At 35.9% G+C, this 22,720-nt stretch overlaps 1 protein-coding gene across 1 annotated transcript; it reads left to right on the top strand.

Annotated features, from left to right (window-relative positions):
• The first annotated feature begins 13,539 nt into the window (after positions 1-13,539).
• Positions 13,540-18,407, top strand: LOC115918062. Its single transcript, XM_030997037.1, has 5 exons — positions 13,540-14,446; positions 15,081-15,368; positions 15,968-16,069; positions 16,866-17,093; positions 17,419-18,407. The coding sequence occupies exons 1-5, from the start codon at positions 13,540-13,542 to the stop codon at positions 17,784-17,786; spliced, it is 1,893 nt and encodes a 630-aa protein (XP_030852897.1). The 3' UTR covers positions 17,787-18,407.
• The last annotated feature ends 4,313 nt before the right edge of the window (positions 18,408-22,720 follow it).

Here is a 22,720-nt window from a genome sequence, read left to right as displayed (position 1 = left end):
AAAGTCAAAGTACAAAATTTCGAACAATAACAAATACAATGAATACAATGTTTACAAAAGTAATTAAATGAAAAATCATGTACAATTATATCATTCGATAAACATGTACGAAGCATACAATAACATAAGAAATATGAAATATTTTCAATAAATTAGAGAGGTAATTTGGAACGCAGGAGACCACCATCGTGAGCGGTTAGGCTGGAAATGGATGGCGGCCTCGTAAAAGAATTGGCGACATAACTCTCTTCGAAAAAACTGAGTGACCAAGAGGGTGCGGTGCAAGTGCAGGTGCAGTGAGCAGTTGCATGATAAAGAATAATTAAGTCACTGTTTTGTTATACTAATTTAAAGAGAGGGGAGCATAAGATTGTATTATTTGTCGTTTAAGTGTAGCTTTTAAGGAGTAGATGGTTGAACAAGACTTTATGTTGTCGGGTAAATCATTCCAAATGTCCGGGCCAGAATGTCTAACAGATTTGTGTGTTATTGATAATTTGGGGTTTGTAAGATGGAAGTTTCCAGATATGCGAGTAGAGTATGAATGAACGGAATTATTAAACCTAAACATGTTATCAAAGGATGGTGGAAGCAGATTATTAATGTACTTAAACATAATAACTGCTACTTGAGTAGTGTTCAGATCGAAAATTTTTAGTGTTTTAAGTTTATAGAATAAAGGATCAGTGTGAGCTAAGAAATGCGAACCTGTACAAATACGTATGGCTTTCTTTTGCAGTTTGAAAATAGAATTAATTTTTGTCGAACCACAATTTGCCCATACACTATTACAATATGTTATATACGGGAGAACTAGCGAATTATATAGTAGGAATAAGGTTGCATGGGGTAGAAGAAACTTTAACTTGGAGATTATTCCAATACTTTTGGAAATGCACATTGTAACTTGGTGTAAATGATCATTCCAAGTCAAGGCTTCATCTATAAGGACACCCAAAAACTTGGAACTAGTTTTCTTCTCTAGTAGCATACCATCGATTTTAATATATATAGGTGTTTCTGTATTATGAGAATGATGTTTAAAATACATGAAATGAGTCTTTTTTGTATTAAGTGAAAGTTTATTGGATTTAAACCAATCGGATACTTTGTTAATTTCATAATTCAAAGTATTGTTTAACATATTAAGATCTTTATGGGAATAAAAGATATTTGTATCATCGGCAAATAAGATAAAAGAAAGAAGGGGGGATGTATTGTTAATATCATTTACATAAAGAAGAAATAACAGTGGACCTAAGATGGAGCCTTGAGGAACACCGCATTGAATTAAAAGAGGATCAGAATCATAACTATTAAATGTAACATATTGTCTTCTGTTTGTTAAATAATCTTTAAACCATAACAGTGGCTGACCCCGAATTCCATAATGACTGAGTTTGGAGAGTAGAATAGCGTGATTGAGCGTATCAAATGCTTTACTCAAGTCACAGAATATACCTATAACATGCTCTTTGTTAGCTATGGCACTTGTAATTTTGTCATAAATTTGAATTAATGCTAAGTCAGTTGAGTAATTTTTTCTGAAGCCATATTGATTTGAATTGAGTATTTTGTGTTTAGTGATAAATTTGTGTAGCCTATTATGAACGATCTTTTCTAAGACTTTGGATATACTTGGAAGTAGGGAAATTGGACGATAGTTACTTATTTCGTGAGGATCATCTTTTTTGAGAATGGGGTTGACTTTAGCTAGTTTTAATAGATCAGGGAAAACACCTTGCGATAACGAGTGATTAAATATGTGAGTTAAAGGCTTTGCAAGTGGATACATTATTTCTTTTAGGAGAGACATACTTATTTTATCAAAACCGTGCGATTTTGAGTTGTTAAGAGATTGGGTAATGTTAATAATTTCGCTAGGATTTGTCGGATTTAAAAAGAGAGACTCTTGGTTTTGATTGGAAAGATAGTCTTTAAAGTGAGCGTGAGTTCTATTAATTTTGCTGGCGAGTTCAGGGCCGATATTCGTAAAAAATGAGTTAAATGAATTTGCATGAAGACTAGGATCATGTATTTTAGTGCCATTTAATGTGATATTATCCGTGGGTGGGGGATTCGTTTTTTTTCCCATTACCTCTTTGATAATTTTCCAAGTTGCAGTTGTGTTTGAACTGGCCTTTTTTATTTTATTAGAAAAATGCAATCTACGGGATGTACGGATAAGTTTTGTTAATTTGTTGCGATAAATTTTATATGTGTTTAGGTTAGTGTCAGTTGGATTGTGTAAATGTGATTTGTAGAGGCGATTGCGTGTTTGTATTGATTTCAATAAACCTTTCGTTATCCAAGGATTCCTGGGTTTATTTCGCTTATTACTCATTTTGCCTAAAGGAATATTCTTTTCATAATAATATTGCAATTTGTTACTAAAATGTTTATATGCAGTATTGACATCATTTACACTATATACCTCAGCCCATCCCTCGAAAAATAAATCCTGTTTCAGCAATTCTATATTACGTTTGGATTCTTTGCGATATATAAGCTCATCAAATGATTTACGGCGAGATAGTTTGCATTCACAAGTTAAAAATATGGGTAGGTGATCCGACACTTCAGAACACAATATTCCACCGATGGTTTTGTTGTTATGTACGTTTGAAAAAATATTGTCAATCTGAGTTGATGAATGTGGATTTATTCTGGTGGGTTTATTAATAATCGAAAAAAAGCCGTATGAATACATCAACTGCATACAATTGGTTGAGTTACTGTTATCAGATGAGGGTGAGAAGTTGATGTTAAAGTCACCAACGATAAAATTGTGTTTATTTTCATCCCCTATTTTATGAAGATGAAAATCCAGTTCGTCACAGAATAAATCACAATTAGAATCAGGGGGTCTATAAATCAAACCTATGATGACATTTTTGGTGTTTGAGTTATTAATTTCGATAAATAAAGATTCTGCTTGTGTTAGTTTAATATCTGAACGGATTTTGAAGTTTATGTTTCGTGTATATAAACGCAACACCGCCACCTCTTCTTCCTTTGCGGTCCGCCCTAATCAACTTATAATTAGGCAAATTGAACATATCTGGAGAATTCTGATGTAACCATGTCTCACTTATTCCAATGACGGAAAATGCAAAATTATTTAAAGAGTGTAAAAGGTTTTCAACGTATTCGAAAGTTTTGTTCAGACTTCTGGAGTTTATATGTAAAAGTGAAATATTGTCTGGTTTGTAAGAAAATGAATTTTTGAATTCTTGGGGTGTGTAGTATTTGCTCTCGTTTATATCGTCGACAAGAATATCGGGAATGTGCGCGTGCGAATTCATTTAACGATACGTATTATGTAAAGTACCGAAAATTTGGAGGATGAACAACTGCATGTGTGATGCTGGTGCGTTTGTGTGTGTACGAAGTGCAAGTGTGCGGGTAACTTCAAAATATAATACAAATGAAAATACAATAAGACCCATCTTGGTCACAGTTACAATAATTGCTTAGGAGCAACAGAGCGGAGCCCGACCGCCCGACTAAAGGGTGTATTTTTGACACGCAAAATAGAGGGGCTGGGAAGAAACAAAATGCTTGATAACAATAATGACAAATCGGAGTACGATTATTAAATGGCAAAGAGGGATTTGACATTCCCGCTCATCAAAACTAGTTCAGTCTATAACAATGGATTCTGTGATTGACACAGGAGTTTTGCAAAACAAAGAGATTTGTTGTGCGGAGGAGAAAAATGTATGCATGTTAAAGCAGACTCTGAGATGATGCTTAATAGCAATAACGTCATTCCGGAGTACAATAATATTAAATGGCAAAGAGGGTTTTGACATTCCCGCTCATCAAAAAAAATATTAAAAAATCAGTCAATTACAATATAACAGAAATTTTTGGAATGCTAAACAGATAATAATTATTGATAAAGAGTGAGGAGTTCGGTTTTAATAATCCCATTAATCAAGATCAAAGGTTAATAAAAACTTGTCTCCAGCTTCCAGCCCAGTGGAGGGTAAGCTATTACATTCCTGCATGATACAAAATGGAGCTGCATGACACCCGAATGTATACAATCGTAACAATTTAGCATTAGTGAAAAAGTACAATTCCTTCAAGATTCAAATGTTTTACGTATTTGGGCGATCGAATTTTCCATTATTATTGGTCACAAAACAATAAGACACACCAAAACATAAATGCAGATTCGAAATGAAAGTAAGGCTGCTCAAACAATGGACCCATCGCTCTATGCGTCGAGTATGTTTGTGATAGAGCGCTACAGCGGGCCGATGTGAAGATCGGTCAACCGTGGCGCGGAGAAGCCACGCCCTGTTCATATACGTCAGACACGCGTAAGCGATAAGTCCATGTATTTGTTAAGGTTATAAGCACACGAAATTTCGAATGTATTTTTGATTGACACAGGTGATTAGAAAGATACATGCATGCTAAGGCAGGCTCGTATGTACATACGTGATAACTGTTATGACAATTCGGAGTACAATAATATTAAATGGCAAAGAGGGTTTTGACATTTCCGCTCATCATAAAAAAGAAAGTTTCGTCAATTACAATATAACAGATAGACTCGAAACAATTGAATGCTATACAGAAAATAATGAATGATAAAGAGTGAGGACTTCGGTCTTGATAATCCCAGTCGTCAAGATCAAAGGATAACGAATACTTGTCTCAAGCCCATTTGAGGGTATACATTCTTGCATGATACAAAGTTCTACTGCATGTCCCCTGGAAGGAATACAATCATGACAATTTAGGATTAGTGACAACCGTACAATTCTTTCAAGATTCAAATGCTTTACCCATTTGGACAATCGAATTTTCCATCATGATAATTGTCATGTACAAAAACCAAAAAAATATAAATAAATAAATAAAGTTTTGAGAAGAAAATTAGGCTGGTCAAACAATGGACCCATCGCACCCATGCGTCGAGTATTTCTGAGATAGAGCACCACTGCGGACCAATATCAAGATCGGTCAGCCGTGGCGCGGAGAAGCCACGCCCAAACGTTAGACACATGTGAACGACAAGCCCATGTATTTGTTACAGTTTAATAAGCCCATCATATACGAATCGTGTGACTGACAAGGGTGTTTTGCAAATCAAAGAGATTCGTTGTGCAGATGAGAAATATTCATGCATGCTAAAGCAGACTATGACATAATGTTTGATGGCATGACAATTCGGAGTACAATTATTAAGTGGCAAAGAGGGTTTTGACATGAATTCCCGGTCATCAAAACAATTTCAGTCAACCACAATAAAACAGATGGACCCAAAACAGTTGAACGCTATACAGATAATTATTGATAAAGGGTGAGGAATTCGTTCTTGACAATCCCAGTAATCAAGATCAAAGGTTAATACAAATTTGTCTACGACCCCCAGGCCAGTGCATGGAGGGTAAGCTATACATTCCTGCATGATACAAAACGGAGCTGCATGACCCCCGAAAGGTCATGACAATTTGAGATTAGTGACAACAATACAATTCTCTCAAAATTCAAATGCTTTACACATTTAATGCGGTTTTGAAAAGAAAGTTAGGCTGGTCAAACAATGGACCCATCGCACCCATGCGTCGAGTATTTCTGAGATAGAGCACCACTGCGGACCAATATCAAGATCGGTCAGCCGTGGCGCGGAGAAGCCACGCCCAAACATTAGACACATGTGAACGACAAGCCCATGTATTTGTTATAGTTTAATAAGCCCATCATATACGAATCGTGTGACTGACACGGGTGTTTTGCAAATCAAAGAGATTCGTTGTGCAGATGAGAAATATTCATGCATGCTAAAGCAGACTATGAAATAATGTTTGAAAGCATGATAATTCGGAGTACAATTATTAAGTGACAAAGAGGGTTTTGACATGAATTCCCGGTCATCAAAACAATTTTAGTAAACCACAATAAAACAGATGGACCCAAAATAGTTGAACGCTATACAGATAATTATTGATAAAGGGTGAGGAATTCGTTCTTGACAATCCCAGTAATCAAGATCAAGGGTTAATACAAATTTGTCTACGACCCCCAGGCCAGTGGAGGGTAAGCTATACATTCCTGCATGATGCAAAATGGAGCTGCATGACTCCCGAAAGGTAAATATTCATGCATGCTAAAGCAGACTATGACATAATGTTTGATGGCATGACAATTCGGAGTACAATTATTAAGTGGCAAAGAGGGTTTTGACATGAATTCCCGGTCATCAAAACAAGTTCAGTCAACCACAATAAAACAGATGGACCCAAAACAGTTGAACGCTTTACAGACAATTATTGATAAAAGGGTGAGGAATTCGTTCTTGACAATCCCAGTAATCAAGATCAAAGGTTAATACAAATTTGTCTACGACCCCCAGGCCAGTGGAGGGTAAGCTATACATTCCTGCATGATACAAAATGGAGCTGCATGACCCCCGAAAGGTCATGACAATTTGAGATTAGTGATAACAATACAATTATCTCAAGATTCAAATGCTTTACACATTTAATGCGGGTTTGAAAAGAAAGTTAGGCTGGTCAAACAATGGACCCATCGCACCCATGCGTCGAGTATTTCTGAGATAGAGCACCACTGCGGACCAATATCAAGATCGGTCAGCCGTGGTGCGGAAAAGCCACGCCCTGTTCCTACTTTAGACACACGTAAACGATAAGTCCATGTATTTGTTACAGTAAGTTTAATACGCCCATCTTACACGAATGGTGTGACTGACACAGGTGTTTTGCAAAACTAAGGGATTCGTTGTGCAGACGAAATATATTCGTGCATGCTAAAGCAGACCATGACATAATGCTTGATAGCAATGACAATTCGGAGTACAATTATTAAGTGGCAAAGAGGGTTTTGACATGAATTCCCGGTCATCAAAACAAGTTCAGTCAACTACAATAAAACAGATGGACCCAAAACAATTGAATGCTATACAAATAATAATTATTGACCAAGAGTTAGGAGTTCGTTCTTGACAAACCCAGTAATCAAGATCAAAGGTTGATACAAAAAATCCGTATAACTCCTGAAAGGTATACAATCATGACAATTTAGTATTCGTGACAACGTACAATTCTTCCAGGGTTCGACTGCTTTACGTATTTGGACAATCGAATTTTCCAGTATTATTGGTCACAAAAAAGTAAAACACGCACACAAAAAAAAATTCTCTTCTTTTTTCCCTTTTCTTTTAAATGCAGATTTGAAATGAAGGTTAGGCTGCTCAATTAATGAACCCGTCGCTCTATGCGTCAATTATCTTTGTGATAACGTAACACGCATTTGAACCACAAGCCCAAACATTGATACAGTTTAATAAGCGTTTCATACAAATACAGGCTTTGTGATTGATACAGGTGACCCTGCAAAACAAAGATTTTCTTTAAACCTTTCTGTCGGCATGCAAATAGTTTAACCATAATTGGGTGACATTAATGGTCTGGTATGCAATGATTCCCATGGTCGGTTACCCGTTCAGATACATGTATTTAAGTCCAAGGGTTTATATATTGCTTTAACGACTATATTCAAGGTTAATGTTGCTGAAAATGGAACAAGCTAACGTGGAAATATGCTATAAAAGAGAGGGGTTAACACGAATCAAAATCCTGTTACAAAAAGCTTCCGTAATTCAAAGCAAGATGTACTTTGACACAAATACTTGCCCATAACCCAACGGGGGTGGGGGTGGGGTGGGGAGGGGTTGGAAAATATGTAACTTCTAACCTGCGAATTAAGTGACGTCCAAGGGTCCATGGTTAGATGGTAGCTTTATCGGCCATGTACTACTCTACGGTCTATAGGGTGGTCTATATCCCGTGAGAAAAAAGGTGGGCGGGGCAAAAAATATACAGAGCTACGTGTACATTCTTGGTTATAAATATATCCCGCGGTGGACTGCGAATTGAATGATGTTTATAATCAGGTTTTACCTTTGGAAATTGCATTAATAATATAATGTAATACCTCCAACATTTGGTAAAGAGTTTGGAGTTGGCAAATGCTTGGGTTTAAACTTTCCATTCATCAAGTACAGCGATGGAAAATACATGCCTCCAACCTAACGGGTGTACTTTTCATTGATCCCTATAGGGTTTTAACAACATTTTTCTTTTTTCTCTCTTTTTCCCTTTTCTTTCTTCACACGTTACATGAAATGGCTTCCTGTAAATATATCGACCAAGTTCATGGTTTTTGTAACAAAAAATATGAAAAAAGGAAGCACTTTAGTTTTATCTTAGAGCATAAGCAAAAATCAGAGTCCTGATTACAAAATTGCTTCAGAAATTCAAAATTCAAAACAAAGATTTACTTTTCATGTATTATTGTTATTTCTAAGCAAGGTATTTGAAACTCGATGCAAGCAATATACGGTGATATTAAAGTGACATAGAATATAATTATAAGTATGATTTCATAAACTTCACGTTTACTTTACTCACTTATATCACTTTTCGTTTTTCGGACCTCAAATTAAAAGATGAATAATTGTTTGTGTCACCTGAAATGATGATGGATTTGTTCATTCTCTGTAGGGATTCCATGTGGTAGTACCTTTCTCCTTCCATTGGAGGACGATTTTAGCACCTTGCAACCTTATTCTCGTAGATTGGTTTTTCTCCTTTCGCAACTTGTAACCAATTTCAGCAAGATGGCCGCGATGAGCCTTCAGGGTGGGAGGGAGGTCCGTCCTAACCGTTATGCGAGGGGGAGGCGGTGGTGCATGTCGCATTTCCGCTGCGTTTCCTAGTTGCTGCGATGTTTCCTTCGGGCGTCTTTGGTTCTCAAAAGAAGAAAGAATGAGATCTCTGTCAGGCATCTTGACGAATTTAGCGATTATCGGAGCGGGTCGGGAACGGGCTGGGGCACCGGCGTCTGGGGTCCTAGGTTGGTTGCGATAGGGTAATCTGTGGGCGTTGATCATTTGGATCTGTTTGGCGGTTTCCTCATCTATTCCAAGGTGGATGAAAACTTTACAAAGCGTGCGATAGATATCCTCGTTTGGTTCGCTTTCAACCCCGTAGAATAGTAGATTTGGCTTTCTGTTGTAGATTTCCATCAGAAGCAGTTTTTCTTTTAGATTAGATATCTCCTCTTGAAGGGGCGCGATGCTAGCTGGTATGGAGTTTTCTACTTCAGATATTTTGGCAGAGTTAAACTCCACTGAAGATTCCACATCTGTTAGGCGACGATGAAATGATTGTAGCTCGGGATTGATATTATCAAGTTTAGATAATATTTTATCTGAAAAGTCTGCAATGTCTCGTTGTAAAACCGCATTAGAGGGATCCGGGGTAGTAGGCGAACGAACTTTGTCAGTCGAGGTAGGCGAGCGAACTTTGTCAGTCGGGGGAGCCGATGGGGCTGGCTGCTTACTTGTAGTTTGTCGGGTAGTGGGCCTCGGGCCATGGGATGCCATAATTTGCGTTGTGTAACGTGTAATCTTAATGGGTGGCAGGAGCTCCGCTCAAACCGTCCGTTCAGCTCGAAGTCATCTGTCGCAAACATAACCCCCTCGTGTCTTCAATAATAGCAAGGAATCAATTGGACAGATCATTTTGTTAAAAATGTCCATTCACCTCAAACACTTCAGTAATGTCCGTTCCCAATAAAAGAGAATGCCGAGAGGTTTCTATTCCTTCTCGTGATTGAATTTTGAATTTTATTTCTCATTTATATATTCCAATGTATTTCTCCTGTATGAATTACACCATTAGTTTATGATGCGTTCACATTAAGATTTAGCTGTATGTCCAGGGGTGTTTCACAAAGATCTTAAGTCGAACTCAACTCTAAGTTAGGCCAAACAAATATGGAAAGCCATTTGTAGCCTTAAGATGGAATATATTCAAAAGCGAAAAATCAATAACTTTAGACTTTCTATAAATTCCACATCAAGAACATGAATTCTCCTTGGTAATAGAAAATATGAATGATTTGAATCAACTTTGTATGCCTTGTAAAATAATTTTTACAAAATATTTTCAAAGATGCTAACGGCTTTCCATAATTGTTGAGTCAAACTTAGAGATAACTTCAACTTAGGATCTTTGTGAAACACCCCCAGTACTCATATCCATCCTCGTATTTCATGGACCTTGCTTCAGAGTTCTCATAATGTAGGATGGCATGAAGTTTTCAATTTAAATGAATAACATCATTCATTATAAGCATGTTTTTTTGTTATATGATTAATTGTTATATATTAGTTTGTATATTCAAATGCTATATTAATGTCAATCAACGTGTATTACTTTACAAGGAATTCAATCTTTCTAGATATGTACAATTTTATTGCTTGGATCTATTTACAGCCAAAAATTGTCTTTCTACTTTCTTTATTAGGCTATGTAATACAATAGTAGAATTACGAGGATATCCAATAATTTGTATACATATACTTATTTCCTTCTGTTTTGTTTGTCTATGACTGTAATAAGTTAATATTCATGGTAGTTATTGAATTTAGTTGTTACTAAACGTGGCATCATGGAAAACCACCACTATCATGTTGAAATGTGTTATCCTGTACAAATATCAGAAATAAATGCATGAATAAGTAAAAACTATTAACTAATGTAAAGACACCGTAGAAGAAGATATGGCAAGATGGGAAAGGTTTATACAAAAATACCAAATTTGAAATTAGTTTAACTAGGAAAAGACCTATTTTAAACGTCAGTAAATTAGAAGAAAAAACTAATTCGTTTTTCAGACGATTTTGTTGTCCCATCCTTTTCCAGAGACACTTTGCGCTGTAAAAATCCTGGTTAAAAATAAATGCCAAATAATGATATATGAGGGTAAATATCATGTCAATCTTGGGCGGGGGCAGCTTTTTGCTGATTTGCTAAATCTACGACCCTCATTTACAAATTAAGCAAAAATCATCAAAACAATTGTGTTACCCTACACTTTCAACATTTGACAAGATTATGCATTTCGTGTGGATGCTTCAAGGATAAATAGGTACCTTGTGATTGGAACAATATCCTGAATGACCATTAAAAAAAATCAATAGATGTCAAACGAATGTTTTTGTTTTTCTTCTTATTGTTGTTGTAATAAATGATGTGCAATGAAAAGAACAAAAATTATGTTCAATGACTATGCCATGTGTTTTGGAGCTTTTGTGAATACATGTAGGTCTACATTCAACTGATTTCTAAACCTTGGTCTGACGATTCTTGTTGTCGATATTTTGCAAAATATTATCTTCGTTTGTAAACTGAAAACACAATTGCGATGTACTTGTTAATTGTACAAATTAATTGGTACAGAGACGAGCGGGATTGTCTAACGTCAATTAATTCTAAAAAACAGTTCATTGTACAGACCTTAGCCTTACCGCATTGGTCTTGTCCAAAATAAATGCCATCAGAAAACAATTGTATCAAAATTTGCTTGAAAATTGCATACTATATTATTACTTTAGATCACACATACCATACTTTACAACACACTTATTTGGCCGAAATTCACCTAATTTTGAATCAAACAACAAGAATATAGGGATAGAAGCTACCTGGTGAAAACCTTAATATCAAAATGCAAATTTTACAATAGCATCCAATCGACGTGAAGCATTAAACAAATAACGGCGAATGAAAAATGAACCCTTTCCTTTCTTTCTGGACCCTATTTTGTTTTGTAAACAGAATGAATGTTTCACAGCATCGTGGGACTAGTAATGTAACTGTTTTCCATCTTGGTCCTGGTATTAAAACTTTAAAATGTAAGAACAAATTATGTTAAAAGATAAATCAGTCAAAACGATAACAAGGAAAATACGCAATATAAGCAAATTTAGACAATTTATATGAATATAACGACATATTAAAGTATCGATTTTGTATATAGATGGTAACTGTTATGACCATATTAAATTAGATCTCAGAACTCCCTCTCTTTCTTCCCCTCTTATTCAACCAACCCCTCACTCTCTCCATGACCTGTAGGCCTTACCCCCTTCTACCCCCCCCCCTCATCCCCGCACGTTTATATCCACGCCATCTTTCTCTCTGCCCTGACTTCCATTTTTTTTTTACTCTTACTTTCCAAATAGATGTGTACTTCCCAATGTTATGGATTAAAAGACAAGCGAAATAAAAGTTGAAATATGTGCCTATATTCCCCATTTCCTCAGTTTTGGGACGAAAATAAACCATTAAAAAAAAAAATAATAATAATAGTAATAAGTATATTCTTATATAACGCATTATTCATATGCGCTTTACATAGTATAGCAGAATTTAGAGAGATAATTACAATTAAAAATAATCGAGATGTAGTATCCTTGACGAGTGGAAAAATGCACAATATACCCCAAAATAAGCAAATAATTAACAAATTATCAAATTTTATTTAATTATAGCTCCATAAAAACAACAAAATATATAATTAAAGAGAATATAATTATAACAACAACGAAGTGAGAGGCTACAGAAATGAGCAAAATGTGGTAAGGTAAAGCAAACATTATGTGATGGATACTCTACACTATTACAAACATATACGATTGAATGAAGATTATTGGAAGAGGATTGTTTTCAAGAAACTCTTGAAGATTTTCAGGGTAGAAACATCCCGAATGTCCTGTGGCAGATTGTTCTAGCGAGTTACGCAGGAAGTTGCTTATCAATTAAGTCAACGTTGATCGCTTCAGTGTTTTATTTTCGAATCTCTATAATTGTACTTGTAACCTATTAACCTTTGATAAAGCGGATGTTAAGCCGGTAATTTCGGTTTCCTGTTGGAAAGATATGACCTGCATGGTCCCACCTACCCAAAATAAATAATGATAAATCTCTAGATGATAGACTCTGACTCATACTTGAAATCCTTCATTATGTTTGAATTCGTTTTCAGAAGATTCAAATAAGTGCTTGAAAAGGCATTTTTGTGTGAAAGATTTAGGTTCTCCCACCTTCCTATTCACCTTTTACTGTGTTAAATGAAAAAAATGATCTTATGCATTTTTTACTTTGTGTGTTTCTTAAATAGAATGATTAGGGGCAGCGGTGTTGTCCATGGGGGGCTCCAAATTACCCGTATAAAGGAGTGCAAAAAATGCAAAAGGAAATTACATAATGCTTAGTAACCTCCATTACATTATATGGAAATTATGTGCCTTTTTTCCCTTTCTGGGAGAAAAGTTGGGAACTCCTGAACTCCTTTAAAGAAAACAATCCGGGCTATCCATCACATAATATGCTTGTCATACATGTCATATACATAGGGGAATAGATACAAATTAATGTATTTTCTATGGATGAATTCTTTGCCTTGATAATCTAAACAAATTCATAATTAATTTGTGTTAGCCCCCCCCCCCCCCCCCCCACCCCCTGCCTTAAAAAAAATCGCTATATTCCTGAAACCCCAGGCACCGGTTTAGTCAATGGGCGAGTGGGACCGCGCTTTGTCAAACTGCACATCACGAGTTTCTCAGTACCGTCACTTCCAGCGTTCAGTGTAATATGTATAGGTATAGGGTATTATTATTACTCAAAACTGAATGAAGCTGCCACCATGGACGCACAGCAAAACCTGACAGAAGAGCAAAAGGCGACGGTTGAAGCTTATTGCCATGGGATCGATGAATTTCTTGTAAGTTTCAAAGAAAGTCGAAAATTAGAGGCTTTTGCCCTTATCGATGATTGTAACATTCTCGACAAGATCTACCCTCTGAAAACTGGGGACGCAAAATCTGCCATTATCAAATACTTGGTCTCTTATGATGAAATATTTGAGATATTTACGCTGGTTTGGAAGAGCCTTGTACATGAAAACATCCCCTATTTCCTCGACTCAGAGACGTTGTTGGGATTGGCGGTTAGTATTACCAATCTAATAGATTGTTCGGACGAGTTCGCCTATGCCTTTGGCGAGAAGGGTCTTCTTACTATGGTCATTCGAGATCTCCAGACGAATCTAGGCGACGGACACATCCATCACGTACTGAACATCATCTACAACTGCTGTAGGAGAATACCCGAGAACAGAGTCATGTGTCGAGAGTTCGTTGTTACCCTCCAGGAGTATTCACAATCGAAGAACTCTGAGATTCAGGCCCATGCCTTCTTGGCGCTTTCCTTCATCGTCGACAAATCAGAAATTCATAAGATATCCCTAAATGAACCGTGTCTGAAATTCCTCTTGCTGGCTCTTAAGTCGGCCATGAGTGAACCAGATGGCAGGTCTCGGGTCGGCAGTTACTCGACACTCGAGGTCCTCCAAGGACTCAACCAGCTGGCCATCAACGACTGCAACAAGCTTCTCATCGTAGAACTTGGTGGGATAGACGTCCTGGAGCGAATCCTGATGGAAGAAGGATCTAACGACGAAGAAAAGCTTTGGGCTGCCCGAGGAATATGGCAACTGGCTTTCAAAGAAGAGAACAAAGTCAATATACATCAGCGTTCAAAACTCCTTAAAAGTAAGTGGGTGCTTATAATCTTAACAAATATATGACAAATGCTACGTACGGCAACAGTTGCTCCCTACTCTATGTATTACAATAACCGATTTCTTAACTTCAGTCCTAGACTGAACACTAAACCTCGCCCTAAACGAAAACCTAGCTGCATTTACACTGCAACCAAATAACGTCGATTTTTTTTTTCTTCTTTCTTCACATTTTGGTGTTTCGCCACAGTTGTTGCAAAAACTACCGGCAATATTTGTAATGGCAATCAGTCTATCAAAATAATTAGCGTGGCTTTAAAACATATTTTTAAGATACAACTACAATCCAAGATATAAATAAACGTCATCGTTTACTCACTATCCCCAATCTCCCACAAGACACAAACACACACACTCTCATCTTTCTTTCTCTTTCTTACTTTTCGTGTTATGCTTCTGTTTTCCATAGCTGTTCGTCATTTTGTTTGCGGTCTCTGTATTGTATAAAAAGAGAGGACTTGGCACCATATCAACCGCATGTCTACATCGACGAGTAATCTCAAGAAAAGTGGTTATGTCTACACGACAATAAATGATTCATACATTCTTAGTGTCAACTATTTGAAAATATTTGATTATTTTGTTTCCTACATTCTTATCGATAGCACTGAAGAAGATTAGAGAAACGACTGAGAATTGTGATGTCAAGGACGCCTGCTCGGGTGCACTCTTCGTCATCAATGACGTGTTCGACATCGATGAAGAGTTCAAAGGTCACACCCCTACACGTGGAGATCGTGGTCCAAGTTCGGTGAAGAGGGAGGATTCGCCTGGTCATGTGGAGGGTCATATCATGATTAGCTACCAGCATGCAAGCCAGGAGCGAATGCTGCAAGTCAAGCGCCATCTGGAAGAATCTGAATACAACGTATGGATGGATGTGGACAAAATGAGTAGGAATGATCATATAATCTTCCTCATTTGATCATTATCCATTCTTCTTTTTTGCACCGTTGTTTGTTTGTTTCTTTCATTTATTCTCCCTCGTTGACGTACTATTCTTTTCATTAATCAATTCTCATTTGACCACTATCACTTTCTTTCATTCTCCTTTCTTTCATTCACCTCTTTTTATTTTATTTTTCTAGTTCAGTTTTGTAGCGTGGGTCTATATAACCATTAAATTAAGGAATGATGGCAGTGATGTCAGGGAAGGGGAGGTACGGCGGACTTATTACATGCAGGTAGGTGAAATTCAAGAAAACAAGAACTTTATATGAAAGGGGGCGGTTTGGGGGGTGAACCATCTTCATTTCGTGTTCTTACTCTCTCCTTTCATCATGAGATGGGCATAAAAATAATAATACAAAAAACGATGCTTATAAAGCGCTTACCTCCGAAGTCATTGTCACCCAAGTTATTGTATCTCTGCCACTGCATGTTAACATGTTATTTCATTTTTATATTAAATAAACCACATGTCTGTCTTTTCCCTCTTCGTTTTGTAGGCCTACACATAATCCTCTTTCATGTCTTTCGTATTTAATAACAGAAGGCGATATACTGGATTCCATGGCCAAGGCAGTCCAGGGAGCTTCGGTCGTACTGGTTTGCATGAGTCATAAATTCAAAGAAAGTCAAAACTGTCGTACAGGTGAGAACAAATAAAACACACATTTAACGGTTAGTGGCGAAGCGTAGGTCCAGCCATGGAGGGGCACCCTTTTTTATACTCATGCCTCAGTGACACCTTTGCGTATCTGGCTTGCGTATTGCTGTGTATTCATTGCAAGCCGTTTAAAATTAGTTCCTATTTCTTCATGTCAAGAAATGAATTCTTGATTTCAAGAAATTATTTTCTGTTATAAGGCAATGATAATACTTGGTATCAAGAAATAGGAATAAGTGTTAAACGGCTTGCCATAAATACGCAGCATTACGCAAGCCAAATACGCAAATGTGTGACTGAGCAATAAGGAACGGAAGAGGGGAATCAGACCAACTAGGAGGATACATTTCAGAAGAGAAAGGCCATCGAATATTGGAAGGGGTTTGGGTCGTCAGTATCATCATCTCTTCATGTTACTTCCTATAGAGGCCATCTCTTCCTTTTTCTTTCTCTTTCTTCATCTTTTCTTTTTGCTATTTGGAAAGGGATAAACTTTTTTCGTTCGTTACTAGAGAACAGGCGTGGTTCTGTAAGAATTATTTAGGATGTGGTCTTCGAGAAGGGGGAGGGGGCTTCATGGGTTCTTGAATTCGTTTTCTACGTGTGCCTCACTCAAAGTCATTCTTAATGAAGAAAAATGTGTGGGAAGCTTGAAAAAGATGGGGGTGAGCTTGAGCCTCACAAGTCCCCCCTCCCAATCTGGATCCCCCACTTAGATATTCCTGTACTTTACCTTGACTGTGCTGTTTCTTTTGTTTGATGTTATACGTGTATCTATCAGAAGCGACTTACGCCTACACCCTAAAGAAAGACATAATTCCCCTGATGCTTCAAGATCAATTCACACCAGAGGACTGGCTCGGTGCCCTCATGGGAATGAAGAAATATTACCCTATGTTTTCAGACGATCGCATGAAACAGTGCCTACCCGATCTGGTCTCTGAGCTAAGCGATAGAGGCAAACGTGAGAAACTAGATCTGGTCGTGCCGTTGCTTGATCAGGTCACAGGTAAGCCTTCTTTTGGAACTCTTCTGTATGCGTCCTACTCGCAGTGTGTTTTTCCATACAGTTTCTGTAAACAAAATGCACTAGAAAATGAATATGTACATCCGATATACAAATATCTTTCTTTCTTTGCAGAAAGAGAATGGTCTAAGAATATTTTAATTGATCGACGAAACATTTAAACACTGATTTTCGTCCCCCATCTATAATAAAAACGTGTCTAAATCACATGAGTGAAAGGGATTCCGCATGAGTTCCTCTAGTATGCCCTAACCTATAAAATTATATAACTCTTCACGACTGTATCTTACTCCTATCATGCCTGTAGGTGCAAGCAATCCAACAGCCCATGCTCAAAGGCAAGGGGGTGGAACAGCGGAAGATGACGTAGACTGCAGTGGAGGAATCAAAGATGACAAACCAACAGGCAATGAAGACGGGGGGAATTCCCGCCCACAGAAAGCGGTAGATCTTGTCACATGGGATGAAGAAAAAGCGGGAAAATGGCTGAGATCGCATGGCGTTGATACGAGCAAGGATAGTTTCAAGAAAGTGAATGGCACCCGCTTGAAGCAGATCAAGCAGCTGCTAAATCTGGCTCCAGAATTTTGCCTGACGTCTCTGAAAGAAGAATTGGGTCTTGGCATATGGAACGTCCTCTCGCTAGTAGATGCGTTGAAGAAGCTCTCAATTTGAAGAATTTAAGCAAATAGGAAATATAAATGCTGAGAGGATTACAATGGGAGCGGCGTGAACACCGTCTTAACCATCACAAACTTCAAAATGATTTTCAAAGCAACGAAAACAGAGACAGAAATAACGTTTAAAATACCGTCTGTTGAAATTATTCGTTCGTCTGAACATTAATCAGTAAGAACTTGATGAGCAATTCGTTTAACTACTGAGTTGGTATGAGAGGAATTATCCCCGCGTAGAAAAGAAGAAAAAAAAGAGAGGCGTCAACATAAAATATCGTCAATATTACAGGAAGCACACTTTGGATACTAGCAAATGACCGGTTTTCATGATTATAAATAGAAAAAAGGGGGAATTTCAGCCATCAATATCAACACGTATGTAAATGGTTTTAAAAATCTAGATATCCCACGTAAAAAGTGAGAACGCGTCCTTTTAAAACTGAAAACTACTGGCATCGGCCGGAAATCGAACTCTATCGCTTGCGTAACAGGCAGGCATTCCTCCACTGAACCACCGATGTTTACGTTTGATAGTTTTATTTCTGTCAATTCATTTTGTTACCTCTTTAAATGCTGGAAACACTTATTATTGTGTGTAACTTACTTTTTCATAGAGAATACGGAGGCAGGAAGATGGAGGTTTACCTTCTATGCCAACGAATAAAACAGAATGCTTTAAACATAGCCCCCTAGTGTCTTCATTAATAGCATGGAATCAATTTGACAGATCATTGAAGAAAAACAAGGCCCCCTCTGTGAGCACTTTTAAATACATGTTCAAACAATCTTGTAATGTCCGTTCCCAATAAAAGAGAATGCCGAGGGGTTTCTTTTCCGTTTCGCCGTGATTGATTTTAAATTCTAAATTCTCATTGTATTCCAACGTATTTATCATTGGTTTATGATGCGTTTACAATAAAATACAGCTGTATGTCCAGTACTTATATCCATCCTCGTACTTGATGGACCTTGCTTCATAGTTCTCATAATTTAGAATGGCATGAAACTTTTCAAATTGAATGAATGACATCATTCACTATCAGCATGAAAGATATTGGTATGTTAAATTGTTCACTATAGTTTGTATATTCAAATGCTATATTAATTCCAATCAACGTTTATTACTATTACATGTACTTTGTAGATATGCTTTGTAAATATGTATATTGCGATTATGATATCTGGAGTTTGGACTATTTTGAGCCAAAATTGTCTTTCTCCTGTCTTATACAGTAATGATTATAGTTCAATCACCTGATAACTAATTACCGTCTATATATGTAATACGATAGTATCATTAAGAGGACATTTAATAATTTGCCTCACGGAAGACCACCCGTATAGGTGAACATAAGCTACCCTGTACAAATATCAAAATTAAATGAATAAATAAGAAAATACTTTCAACTAATGTAAAATTAGTGGTTTAGATTTGCTAATACAGTGGGAATTGTGTAAAATAAAAAAAATAGAGACTACAGTGTGAAATATTCTATTGATTGTAACAGAAAGAAGGAATGTTATATAGAATATAAGAAAACCTATATAGAATCAATATATACAAATATGTGTCAAGATTATGAATACAATGCATGTTATATATTTAGTGTAAGATTTTAAAAGAATTGTATGGAATGGGATACATTTATCGGCTGATCGAGCCAGTAAAATGTCTGGGGATATATCTAAGTAAAAATAAATAATAAAGTTGTGGCTTAAAATTGGGATAGGAAAGTTATCTTAGATATGTGGGGAAAATGTAATTCATTACGGTGAAAATACAAATATGTAATTTTTAAATATCTATTAATTAATTTGTCTTTCATGTTTTATATACACAAAAGAGAAAATGTAATTTTTCATACATATTCCAAATTTATGCAAAGGAAATATTGTGGAGGGCAGAGGTTAAAATTAATAGGCCTAACTCTGGAAAAAAGGAAATTATGTTACGTACAATTGAGTTTGTGATATAAGTATAGTTCATCTGTTTTTTTCTTTGTTATCATTATAATTGATTTACTTTGTACCTTGGTCATAGTTGAGATATGTAAATATGCACTTTGTTACAAATATTGACAATAAAATATTATTGAATAATAGTAAACTACTTTTGATAACCATACATTGCATTTTAAGTTATGGGAACAAATTGGGATTTTTAAAGTAAAACATATATTTGATCAAGGGCATTGGAACGATGTTGATATCATGTGTCCAAAATATAAGTTCCCAAAACTGTTTTGTTTTCTTCAACTTTTCAAAGGTGAAGAAAGCCTTTCCAAAAGTGTGGGATGATTACCTACGTATTGGTTTGTTACAATTACGTCACTCTAAATGCATACAAATATCAACGGGTGATGATATTGATATTTTAAAGATCTACTAATTCTTTGTGCAGAAAAAAAAGGAAAAGTTTATTGTTTAGCAATGCCCTTCAATTTTAATTGGAATCTAGTATTGATTTTTTTAAGTTTAATGCTATACGTGATAACTTACTTTACTTTACTTTACTTTAATCCATCGATGTTGGTAGGACAGAGCCTGTTCATCGATCGTTTGAATTCCTTTGCATCAATACTTCTGTTTGTTGTGGTTTCGTGTCGAGGTGTGTGTGTGGAGGGTGGAATAGTTCTGCATTCTTCTATTAACTTTCAAAGTCATATACTGAAGGTGATTTCTTCCAATAGTTATCGAGTTTGTTTTTGAAGGCATTTACAGATGGGGCATTAACCACTTCTTCAGATAGGCTATTCCATGTGTCCACTACTCTATTCGAGAAAAAGAATTTCCTGATGTCGAGATGTGCAAAAGTCTTCTCTAGTTTCAGAGTATGGCCTCGTGTTCTGTGTTCCTTGCATACATGTAGTAGGTTTATCTGAGTGGTGTATAAGCCATGGATAACAGAATCAAACAATTTAATTTTAAACTTTTGCATATGTTTTTACCGTCAAAATGTAATTGATATAAATGGAAATTTCAAAATGATTATGTATGTGAAGATTGTAATACCATTGAAACATCACGCCATACGATGCTTTGGAGAAATCAAAATATGCAGCTTTTAAAAATATATTAATTACTTTTGCTTCTTATGTTTTATATACACAAAAGAGAAAATGTAATTTTACAAACATATTCTAAATGTCTTTAAAGGAAAATGTTATGGAGGCCAGATGTTGAAAAGTATCACCTCTGGAAAAAAAAAATGTAAATTAAGCCTATGTAAAAAAAAAAAAAAAAAAAAAAAAAAAAAAAAATGGTTTTGTAATATAAGTGTAATTTAGGTGTTTTTCTTTTTAATCATTATAATTGATTGTGTTTTATGTAAATATTATTCAATGATTAAATGATTGGGAACAAAGTATTACGGTAAAATTTTGTTTGAAAGCTTTTAGTTGTGTCACAAATTACTTATGTGGCGACTGCTATTCCAATACTACATAATGTTTTTGTTTTTTTTAATCAGAAAGGGGTGACGCAAAGGTGTCCTCTCTCTGCTTTTTTAGTAGTATTAACTTCGGGGATAAAACAAAACGAACGTTTATGTGGTATAAAAAATTCCAGGTCAAGGGAATGTGGGCAGTAGAAACAAAAATTATAATGTTTTGCGGACGATACTATACTATTGTTTTTTTGTTATTCCTTACGGTCAGCAGATATTGTTATGAGGGAGCTTACTTGGTACTATGTCCCATTTGCAGCCAACATCAAATTCTGTAGAACTTTGCAGGATTTATGAAAATGTCACGTATGTCCTATCTGTGAAATGTATATGTTAGCAGTGTCCTATTATTCAAATTATGCGAGGAAACCCATTTACTTTCTAGACTTCACTGTCAGACACTAATGAGTGACTGACTGACTTTTTTAAAAAACTTTGGTAATAACATCCATAAAATGAGCTGTAAAGGTACATGAACTTTTGTCTACATCAAATAACTACTTCTTGTAATGACCAAAATTAAACTGATTGAATCTTTGCGCAGCTCAACACGTACGACTATTCGGTACAAGGGTCTGACAATAAAACTATTACTAAAATGATTGCACTCATTTAAGTCGATTCGACAACTATCGTTCGTTAGTGTTCTACTAAAAGACATTTTCAAGCCCTCTCGTTTTGAGGGAATTTCTAAATCAGTATTATCTTACAAATGCCGTTGGAATTTTACCTTTACACTTTTTTGGCCTGCAAATGGAACACAGTACCCTTAAGTATTTGTTCTGGTATTACTATTGACTGCGAACAATTTGAAATCATATATTTAATGCAAGACCTAAAAAATGGAATGGAATGGGATACATTTATTGGCTGAGCCAGTAAAATGTCTGGGTATTAATGTAGGTAAAAATATATAAAAAGTGAGGCCATACATTGGGATGGTGAAATTAAAAAAGCTAAAGTTATCCTCGATATGTGAAGTATGCCTAATTCAACATATTACGGTGAAAATCAAAATATGTAATTTGTTTCATCTGTTAATTAATTTAGCTTCTTATGTTTTATGCACACAACAGAGAAAATGTAATTTTGCAAACATATTCGAATTTATTTAAAGGAAAATGTTATGGAGGCCAGATGTTGAAAAGTATCACCTCTGGAAAAAAAAATGTAAATTAAGCCTATGTAAAAAAAAAAAAAAAAAAAAAAAAAAAAAAATGGTTTTGTAATATAAGTGTAATTTAGGTGTTTTTCTTTTTAATCATTATAATTGATTGTGTTTTATGTAAATATTATTCAATGATTAAATGATTGGGAACAAAGTATTACGGTAAAATTTTGTTTGAAAGCTTTTAGTTGTGTCACAAATTACTTATGTGGCGACTGCTATTCCAATACTACATAATGTTTTTGTTTTTTTTAATCAGAAAGGGGTGACGCAAAGGTGTCCTCTCTCTGCTTTTTTAGTAGTATTAACTTCGGGGATA

Source organism: Strongylocentrotus purpuratus, unplaced genomic scaffold (assembly GCF_000002235.5).
Source record: "Strongylocentrotus purpuratus isolate Spur 01 unplaced genomic scaffold, Spur_5.0 spur5_scaffold_4, whole genome shotgun sequence".
Lineage (NCBI taxonomy): Eukaryota > Metazoa > Echinodermata > Echinoidea > Camarodonta > Strongylocentrotidae > Strongylocentrotus > Strongylocentrotus purpuratus.
Note: the sequence above shows the minus strand (reverse complement) of the source record. Positions and strands in the feature narration are given on the sequence as shown.

Coding starts and splice junctions, on each gene's coding strand:
- LOC115918062 (XM_030997037.1), top strand. CDS start 13,540: ATGGACGCACAGCAAAACCTGACAGAAGAGCAAAAGGCGACGGTTGAA. Junction 14,447..15,080: donor GCGTTCAAAACTCCTTAAAA/GTAAGTGGGTGC, acceptor TCTTATCGATAG/CACTGAAGAAGATTAGAGAA. Junction 17,094..17,418: donor GTTGCTTGATCAGGTCACAG/GTAAGCCTTCTT, acceptor TCATGCCTGTAG/GTGCAAGCAATCCAACAGCC.